At 44.6% G+C, this 10309-nt stretch overlaps 2 protein-coding genes across 2 annotated transcripts; both read right to left on the bottom strand.

The window, feature by feature from the left end:
- Window positions 1-1368: 1368 nt before the first annotated feature.
- Window positions 1369-8498, bottom strand: naprt (nicotinate phosphoribosyltransferase). The gene is made up of 13 exons (XM_069521427.1): window positions 7323-8498; window positions 5827-5954; window positions 5620-5702; window positions 4816-4946; window positions 4535-4650; window positions 4187-4383; window positions 3568-3708; window positions 3351-3435; window positions 3182-3262; window positions 2867-2969; window positions 2298-2455; window positions 1646-1753; window positions 1369-1565 (listed from the first exon to the last, which is right to left on the bottom strand). The coding sequence occupies exons 1-13, from the start codon at window positions 7573-7575 to the stop codon at window positions 1479-1481; spliced, it is 1671 nt and encodes a 556-aa protein (XP_069377528.1). The 5' UTR covers window positions 7576-8498; the 3' UTR covers window positions 1369-1478.
- A 143-nt stretch (window positions 8499-8641) lies between these two features.
- Window positions 8642-10256, bottom strand: c3h8orf82 (chromosome 3 C8orf82 homolog). The gene is made up of 3 exons (XM_020111045.2): window positions 9997-10256; window positions 9857-9905; window positions 8642-9582 (listed from the first exon to the last, which is right to left on the bottom strand). Exons 1-3 carry the CDS (start codon window positions 10159-10161, stop codon window positions 9086-9088), a joined length of 711 nt encoding a protein of 236 aa, XP_019966604.2. The 5' UTR covers window positions 10162-10256; the 3' UTR covers window positions 8642-9085.
- Between the last annotated feature and the right edge of the window lie 53 nt (window positions 10257-10309).

The raw sequence follows: 10309 nt of genomic DNA, 5'->3' as shown, positions 1-10309 counted from the left end.
AAATTAACAAATGGGTGAAAACATGATGAGGTAATTAAAAAGTCAGTCAGTCAATAATGTGGAAGTTTACGAATTCAAATACCTTTTTTTTTTAATTAAAAACCAAAGGATGTTGAGTTCACTGAAGTTGGGATTATTCTGCTTCAAAACAAAATGACTCAACTGCTTTGGCTGATCACTAAAATCAGTGATAAATAATTTTTAGTCGGACTGATTGATCAGCTTCATGTCTCAGCTGGAGAGAACATGTGTGGACAGCGTTGTCCGGCGCCCTGAGACGAGACAGCGGTGGACGATACCTCAGCCCCTCCGTGTCTAATCAGCTCCACATGTCTCACTGGGCGTATCAGCGTTCCTGCTGCCAATGGTCAGGACGCAGCCAATCAGAATTCAAGGAAACACTTCTCACATATCCTGCAGCCGGAAGGCAGGAGGGGGGGTGGGGGGTGGAAAACAAAACAATAAGGTGGACAATTATTTATTATGTATTAGAAACATGAAGACATTCATATCAGTGAGGTGGTTTTGATCAGTCCACATGTGCTGAGAGTTTTAACGTTTCCGTCGACTGGAGGACAGAAAGTAAATATGGATTATCTTTGTCAATGAAATAACTTTTAAGAGGCTTTGTCATGACAGAGAGAGAGAGAGAGAGAGAGAGAGAGAGAGAGAGAGAGAAACTCCTCAGTTAATCATTGAACTCTCCTGAACCGGATTTCAAGTCCAAACTAAGTCCAACACAAACAGGACGAGAGCAAAGCTCTCACACTCACACACACTCAAACACACACTAACGCTTGTGAATCAACTGCAGAGAAAACAATAAATCACTTGTTACTATGGCAGATTTGAAACGACTCCGTTGGCATGAAAAAAAAAACCTGGTGAAAGTTTTTTGTTGCCGTTTTCGTGACACTCGGCCAAAGTCAAAGTCCTGAGGATTTTCATATTCTGAGGAGACATTCACTGAACTCAACCTGCTGCTGTCGGCACGAAAACAAACTGATCGGATGAACTGGCTTCAAGTAACATCATTATTATCACTACCACCTGACATCAGATGCTTCACCATCATCCCATCCGACGCATTATCAGAGTTTCTGCTGTGTCTTAAATATTATGTACAGGGTGTTAAATACGTTTAGGTTTTAATTATGTTCATTCAACGCCACTCCAGTCGTGCTTTAAAACAAATGTCACCACTAGAATCCTGAGATTTCTCTGGTGTTCGTTTGTGTGTTAAAATAACTGATGATCTAGTGAAGAATGTGAGTTTTGTGTCTTTTGTTAACATTTAAACCAGTTTGCACAGTTGTGCTTCTTTATTTTAACCTGTTTTATATGCGTCAGATTTAAAGGACAGGGGCAACGACACATTTGGGTTTTAATATATTTGCAGAGTTCTGTTAGGTTTCATTATGACAGTGCTCCACAGATGTTTGCACTGGTTTGGGTAAAAACACAAAAAATAAAAATCTTTAGTTGGCTAAGAGAAAGTTGCTGTCGTTGGAGCTGCCTCTTCGGATCTCTGCCACCAGGTTGTGGAGTTTCTCTGACAGCGCCACCTGGTGAGAAGAGAGCAGTTTGTAACGTGTGTGAGCTGTTGGGTATTTTTGCGTTCGGTGCAGATGTGAGTGACGCTCACTTTGTAAGAGTCCGGCTCATGCAGCCTCTTGTGCTTGGGGTGCAGAGTCTGGAGGGAGCTGTGGACCTTTGCTCTAGTTTCTGCAGCGCTGCACGGAGGGTGTGTGACCTAGAAAATGTTGGAGACACATTAAGAACAGAACTCGTCCCTGTCTAACATTAAAGTTTGTTGCAAAATTAAAGAACTGAGAATCTCAAACCACAACAGACAACACAGAGGGAGGGGGGCCTGGGTCTCGGATCAGGATTCCTAAAATATTGTGTATGTATAAATATATGTCAAAATGAACAGATATGGTGCAGAATTTATGGATCTGCCATTCTAGTATTTTATTTTTCAACTATTTTACTTATGTAAGTGATCATCTTGTGCATCAGGGATCTATGCACGGTGCTCGAAGGAAACAGAAACTTTGTCAGTCAGGTTCCCCTGAGTCGCAAGCAGCTGCTGTTTCCACTGTAACTGGCTGAGATGTAATCCAACATGAAGACGGAGAAATTCAGTGTGGGGGGGGGGGGGACTCCCATAGGAAAAGCTTCTCCCATAGGATGTTCCAAAAATAACACCACAGGATGTGTCAGATAACAAGAAGAACAAGCATCGGAAATATCAGCTAGTTCACGTTCAATCAATCAAGAGTGTCTTTGCTCACCTGTCCTCTGGTGAACACCTCCTGACGCAGACAGCTGACCTGAGCTGGAGTGATGGAGACAGCCGAGTCATCGCTCCCCAGAGGGAAACAGCTCAGAGGGACTCCTGCCTCCGGAGGAGACTCCACCTCCAGACACACGAGGTCTAGAAAGGGATGACCTGCAGAGGAGGAGAGAACCAGTCACACTCACTGCTGCCCCTTGTGGCTGCAACGCTCCCAAACACAACAGGGACTAAAGTATGAAATAATAACATTTAATGATAAATAAAAGAAACAGAAATAACTGGAGCCACAGACTGAAAATAAACATGATGGCTCCCAAAAGGCACCTGGCTGAAATATAGGTCATAAAGTCCACCTCCTCCATGTTAGCTGATGGAACATGGACAAAACAAAGAACAGTTCAAATAAAACGTTCTCAAAGCTGGTTTCTGATATTTTGGTATAATCTCTCATTAAAGAGAGGAAGTGGAGACACATCATCCATCTGTATTTACAGTCTATGCACAGTGCAGTAGATGGGAAATCATGGGACACAGAGAAGTGAGGCAGGTGAGACAAACTCTCACCCTCAGCATCCACCAGACGGTAAACAGATTTCCTCCCAGGAACAGTGCTCTTCTCTGGGTCTTCACTGATCTTCATCCTGGGCCGTCCCCTGACCTCCACCAACTATCACACACAGAGAAACAAGACCACACACACGTCAACACCACAAATCTACTGAGTTTAAATAGAACAAATGAAATTACGGCAGGAAAATATATATAGAAAAATTGAGGAGTTTATGAGTTATCCAAACAGAGAATATGAAAATATTAAATATTATTAAAAATAATAATAACTGGCATATTTCCTGAAATGAATAAATGAAATTAAATGACCTTGTACACGCAGCCCAGCGAGGGTTGTTTTGTGCAGGTGACGAGATGAGTCCCGACACCGACCACGTCGATCTCGTTCTCCTGAAACAATCACATTCACATTCAGACCATCAGGAACAAAGAGTCCAGAAAACATCAGCGGCAACACAAAACAGCATTTACTCATCACCTTCTTGTTGAGCTCGACCATGCTTTGCTCTGAGATGTTATTGGTCCCGACGATGTTCAGTGAATGAAAAGCAGGGACGGAGAAACTGTGGAGAAGAAGCAAACTTTATCATTTCAAACGTGTGCGGACGTCCGGAGTAAAAATCTACGTTTTTAAACACATATGATATATGATATGATATATATGATGCACACATGCGTCATGGCACCTCACTCACTGCTCGCTGCAGAGTCTGAAGACACGACGGACGTCCATCGACTGCCTGCAGAGGTCGCCGCTGTCCAGACGAACTCCCACAGGCCTGTAGCCCAGTTCACACAGCGCCAAGGCCACGGCACAGAAGTTCAACAGGCCGCTACTGAAAGAGAAGACACAAGAGACGCACAAATTAAAAATGACAAAGAGAAAGACAGCAGGTAGTTCTACAAATAAATATTTACTGCTGCTGTTTGAGATTGATTTAAAAAGGGGAATTATGTTGAATTATATTATTACATTTATTTATGTTTGAGTGATGTTATGAATAAATGTGTTGGAAAACAAAAAGTAGAGCAGGACCGATATGGATTTTTTAGGGGCTGATGTTGATACCAATATTAGGTGGTAAAACATTTTGATACTAATATCTCAGCAAATGTATTTGTTATGAATTCTAATTTATTAATCGGTCAATCGATAAATCGTCAGGGTTCAGTTGGGCAGAGAAAGTGGTGACACGACGCAGAACTTAAATATGATCATGTGACTCCTCTTTCTCACGTGGTTCTCTGAAAATGATCAAATCTTCAAAGTGGAACTTAATGAAAACTAGTGTTTATATCGTTCCTCTGAATTACCAGCCCACGCTGTAGCTGTCAATCACAGGGAGGAAGTTCTGAGGGTAGGCGATGGCGTAGGACAAAAACGCGGCCAACTCTCCCTCTCTGATCTTCCCGGGCGCTGCTCCGAGAAGCTCGCACACGCGGGTCAACCAGCCCTTTGTCAGAGAGATGACGTCCACCGGGTCAGGATCCCCGCTCGCCGCCACCAGGGTCTGAACCAGGAAGAAGACAAAGACTTCTATAGATACAAGTGGAGTCGCCCTCTTATGGTCATTACAGAGAAAACAGGTTTTAGGCATTGGCTTTACTTTCTCAGAGTCTACGTCCACTTTTACAAACAGTCTGAAGATAAAACACACTCACTTGTGGCCACACCTCCTCCAGGGAGGTGAAGGAGGTGACGTAGGAGTGAGCCATGGTCCCTGCGACGGGGATCCCGAACAGGAAACCAGCCTGAACGTTGCTGGTGAGATCAAACCCTGAAAATAAAAATAATCACGATCAGGACACATTCAGTGAAATGCAGCATGTGAATAAAGAAAATTTAATTGTTCTGTGTCTAAAGTCACAGCGTGTGTAGGTAGTTACATCAATCATCATCTAATAACTGACTGAACATGTTTGACCGGTTGCACAACATTCACCTCCGATGTACGTGTATCGTGAGGCGGTGAGTCCTCCGTCGGGCCCCTGAGCTCGTCTGAGGCCCATCTCCAGCAGCTTCCTCCGGGGGCCGGCGGCCAGGCGGAACCGGGCGGCGTTACTACAAACCAGGCTGACAACAGAGAAGAAACACCAGTGGTTTAATAAGTTCTTACACAGAGTCGAACAGACGAGTCCAGGCTGACTGATGATGGACGACACACACATGTAACCAACACTTTAAAAATCAATCAGCAGAGAATTCAAATAAAGGTAAGGTCCTCTTGTTATTTTTACACACTGGCGACATCTAGTGGCAGGAGGCATTATGTTTTTGGGTCCATCCCAAAAACATAATGCCTCGATGGAATCTTTGCCCTGCCTTCAAATGTCACAGTGACTTCATATTATTGTGAATATGTCAGGAAAACCCAGAGGGACTGAAACTGCTCTGATTGGCCGAAGGTGTTAACCACAGGGCGGCAAATCTGTTATCTCTAACATTTGGTTGATTCATTTTTGAATTTGTGAATTCTAGACGTGGTGCGAACAAGCTGTTTTTTCAGTTAGTCGACCAGAGGATAATCCATCGATTCAAGTTGTTCAGTAAAAGAAAAAAGCTGCAGCGTTCTTTCCGTGTCAGTTTGAGACCAGGTCTCAAGGAGGTAATCTCAAGGCCCCTGAAATATTCTCTGGGAAATCAGTGAAAATGTGAGAAAACGTCTCACAATGTTAACGAAAGATCTGTGTGTGTGTGTGTGTGTGTGTGTGTGTGTGTGTGTGTGTGTGTGTGTGTGTGTGTGTACCTGGCGTAGTTCACCAGACACAGTAAACTGGTCTCCAGCAGTTGAACCACAGCGAGCGGACCTGCCACCTCCATCAGTGGCACCTGCAGATGTTTCAGACGAGCAGCACAAGTTAGAAAACTCTGCCCCCCCCCCCCCCCCCCCCCCCCGCCCCTCACGCCTGCGACCTTTGACCCCTCACTTCCACCCTGACCCCCTGCAGCTCACCCTGGCAAACACCACGGTGCCCTCTGGGACGGAGCGGAGCGTGACGCCCGAGCAGTCCAGGCTCCGCAGGAACTCGAAGAAGGCGGGATCGGTGGCCGGAGGCATGACCGAGCGCAGGAACTCCACATCTGGATCCATCCAAATAACAGAGTTAACACAGCAGCTGGATCGACGGCAGATGAGACTAGAGAGCGTGAATAAACATGGACGACAGAAGGGAGGCCAGAGCGTCTTGATCGCCCCCTGATGGCTGGCTGCAGAATATGTCATAGATTCTACCTCCTCCATGTCAGAGAACGGGACACGTACAAATAGAAACACTTCTCAAAGACAGTTTCTGTATTTTTACGAAGTTCTTTTGACGGTGATTGGTCAGATATGTACCCTGGACAGATGGGCGGAAGTGGAGACACGTCGTCCATCTTCATTCACAGTGTGACCTGTACAGAGGGGATCCTTCATCCTTAAACTCACCACACATGTGCTCTTACACAAGAACATGTGACCTTCATGTGTCCTCTCTCGCTCACATGTCCCCCCCCCCCCTCCACACACACACACACACTTACAGTACAATAAAGGAGGTAAATCTAATAGCTCTTAGTTAATCTAATCCAGCAGCTGCTTCCACACCTCAGCGCTGTGACTGTGATGAAGGTCACTCTGAACACGACTCTCTGCAGCTGGACCCCAAAGTGACAATAACGAAAACTCCTCCGTAAAAAAAACACAGCTAATATTCAATCATCGTCATAGCGCCACCTATTGGACACAGGAAATCGAATGCTCTAAACTGCGATCACACCGAACTTTGCATTGACTTTGCACAAAATCTCATCGCAGGAAAAATTAGCTTCGCGCAAATCATTTTTAATTTGCTCAGTGGTCCCATCTCTGCATGCGAGGGTCCGATCTTCTGTTTGCAGCTTTAATTTTTATTTTTCTGTTGTCATGAAGTCAGTGTGATAATATATTTTATAAGGAATATTTTTACATTGTTGTTTTCAGATCAGATATAATTTGAAATCATTGTAAAAGAATAATTTATGTTGTTTTATCAGATATTAACCAATTATTACATTTAAACAGTTTTTTAATCAGATACGACAGAAAATCATTAGAATGATTATTAGCTGTTATTACATTTTACATAGTTTTTGTCAGATATCATTTAAAAATCATTGATACGTTTCAGCTGGAACCTGTGTGTGGAAAACACTGAGTCACGTTCTGATCCGCACGCAGTTTATTATTATGTGTTAAAGTTCAAAGTTAAGCTCAAACTTCCTCCAGAAGAAAAACACCCGCACTCACGTTTTCTCCCTCAAAGGCTCGAGGGGAGGGGGGGGGGGGGGGGGTTGTTGTTGCGCAACCGCGTCGGTGCGTAAAAGTAGTTTAGAGAATTAAAGAAAGCACGTGACGATCTGAGAAGTCCCAAAAACTCTCTGACAACATTCGGAGGTTTTCAACAACGCGGATGTCAAAGTTTGTCTCACCTTCGTCTGTGAATCGAAAGTTGCGCAGGAACAACTGACAGTCGTGCAGCCCCGCGAGCAGAGAGAAGCCGCCGCTGAACGGGTTGTCCCTGAAGAAGAGCTCGAACACGGCGGGCTCCCGGTGCCGCCCGGTCCGCCAGTACGCGTAGGCCATGGTGAACTGGTAGAGGTCGGTGAGCAGCGGGGGGACGCGCTCCCGCACAGAGCGCTCCAAGCGCCCGCATGTTTCTGTGGACGCCGCTGCCATGTTCATCCAAGACCCGGCTCCTGGTTCACTGAGGCGGGGACGTCTGGGAGTTTGAGTCCTTTAGAGTCCGGACTCCTTCTCCCGCTGACGCGCGCGCACGCACACACACACACACACACAAAGATACACACTAACGAACACATACATACACACACACTGACATTCTGACAAACAAACTAATACACACTAACACACACACTAATACACACTCACACATACAATAATACACACTAACACACAATAACACACACACACTAATACACACTAACACACAATAACACACACACACTAATACACAATGACACACAGACTAATACACACTGACATACACTAAAACACACTGACATACACTTATAAACACTAACACACGATGACACACACTTATACACACTAACACACACTGACACACAATGACACACACACTAATACACACTAACACACACTGACACACAATGACACACACACTAATACACACTAACACACACTGACACACAATGACACACACACTAATACATACTAACACACACTAACACACACACTAACATCTCAGGGCTGACGGGCAGGATGTGTGTTTACAAACTTTTCACAGTGAATAAAAAGTAAATATGAATATAACTGAATATTATATTTTATCCTCATTCACTGAACTTTTCTGACGATTACAACTCAGAAGAACTTTCACTGTTTGAAATGTGACACGACGCTTTGTAGAAATGCAGTGGGGTAGAAAAGTAAAAATCTACTAGTTAAGTACAGATGCATGAAAGATGTACTTTGGTGCAGTTGCAAAGTAAAAGTACTTTTCTCCCCCCACTGCCTGTAGTCTACACGTCATTTAACAGTGGAAACAAATGAGAATGAATCAGTCCTAAGTACACACACTGCAGGCTAAGGTTGAGTATTAAAATATATTGTATCGTCTCTCTGTTACTTCTGAAGTTTAAACAACACGAATCCTTTTAATTATTGAGCTGAGTGAAGAGTCAAAGTCATAAGCTACTTAATTTTCAGGGAACAACTAGAGCTGCAGTAAAATTCCACCTGTTGTGACATAAAAGAAGAAAACCAGATGCTCAGTTTCTTATTTATTCAACGTAAGATTTATCTTCAGTTTTATATTTACCTTCATCGAGTTCTCCTACTTTTCTATTTGTTTTTAAGCAAGATCACATGAAAACAACTCAACATTTCCTGGAAGTTTGTGGTTCCCGTGTGTATCAAGGTTTTGTTTCACTTTCTTTAGCATTGTGAGACGAGGAGGATGTTTTTCACAATTTTCCAGGAGATATTTGATGGATCTTGATGAAAAATCTAGTTCAAAATGTTTCTTATCACTGATTTAACCGATGAAATCTGCTTCATATTCTCTGAGTCGTCAGTGAACGACATTCCTCTTCTCAGGACACGTCAGTCGAAGCTTCGCTCAGTAACAACCTCACCGTGACCATGTGGGACACTGTGGTCCTGATGTATGTGGATGAACAGGAGAATGTTTCTTAAAGTACTTGTTATCCATTTATCCCAGGTCTCCCTGCTGCCCGCTGCCCTCCTCTGCCGAGGGGAAGCCTCCTGCCAGCTCATTGGTCAGCGTGTGTTTCCGTCCTCCCCACAGGAAGTGTGTGGGCTGTTCTGATTGGTTCTGCTCTGAGGGATACACAAAGAACGGGCTGAGCTCGATGGCCAGAGCCGACCGCACCAGGCCAACGGCGCCCGAGCGCTCAGGGCATGGGTGATACACTCGTCCGCTGATGGGGTGCATGTACAGAGCCTCAGGGCGGAAGGGGACGGCCAGCTTCTCCGCTCCGCCGCAGTACGACAGCAGCTCCTGGTCTCCCATCATCCCCTGGGGCCCTGCGGGAGTCTGCATCAGGTGGGTAAAGACCACAGGTCGGTCATCGCAGCGCAGGAAGTTCCTCTCCCTCCCGCACAGGGACAGGAAGGGGAAGTCCTCCTCGTATCGCCCGCTCTGGTTGGAACGCAGGCGACTGAAGAAGAAGACCAGGAACTGTTTATCTGATGAACACAGAGGTTTTAAATGACTGAAACCTGAAGTCACATGAAACATTTAAACTCCAGGAATTCACCTTTTAAATTCATGAGAGTGTGTCAGGTTCACTGACTGACATAAGGAGTAAAAACATTCATATACATGACGATGACTCTTTAAATGTCCTCATTAAAACCCTTGTTATAAAGAACTTCAATTGACATTTGAGATTTGACAGTTCAACCATTAACTTGAACATAAAAAAATCAACTTATATTATTGAGTATTTTCATTCTTTACCTTTGAAGCAGGTGACAAAGTTTTTCACTTTAGTGTCATCGAGGAAAAGCTGCAAACAAACGGTGTTATAATTATATTAATGAAAATCAACTATTATGATTCTTATAATATTTAGTGCAGTACTGTGTGTACCCCCCCACCTGTCCGTGGTGGTCTATGTAGTAGAAGTACTCTCGGATCCGTGGTTCCGGGCTCTGGCCTTGGATGAACTCAGCGGGAACACTGGAGGTCGTGTAGCCGGCGGACAGGCTCCTCAGGGCGGTCACAGCTCTGCCGCTGAGCGCCGCGGTCCGGAGGACAAACATGATGTTACCTGAACGAAGAGAATCGAACACGTGACTCCTTCGTGTTGTTGTTTAACAGCTGATTCAAACCGGAAGTGTTTCACTGTCACAGCACCACTTTCTGACTGTCGCCCCCTGCTGGACACTCCTGGACAGGCTGTTGTATATG

This window comes from Paralichthys olivaceus, chromosome 3 (assembly GCF_024713975.1).
Source record: "Paralichthys olivaceus isolate ysfri-2021 chromosome 3, ASM2471397v2, whole genome shotgun sequence".
NCBI lineage: Eukaryota > Metazoa > Chordata > Actinopteri > Pleuronectiformes > Paralichthyidae > Paralichthys > Paralichthys olivaceus.
The sequence above is the reverse complement of the archived record's forward strand: the minus strand, read 5'-3'. Positions and strand labels throughout refer to the sequence as shown.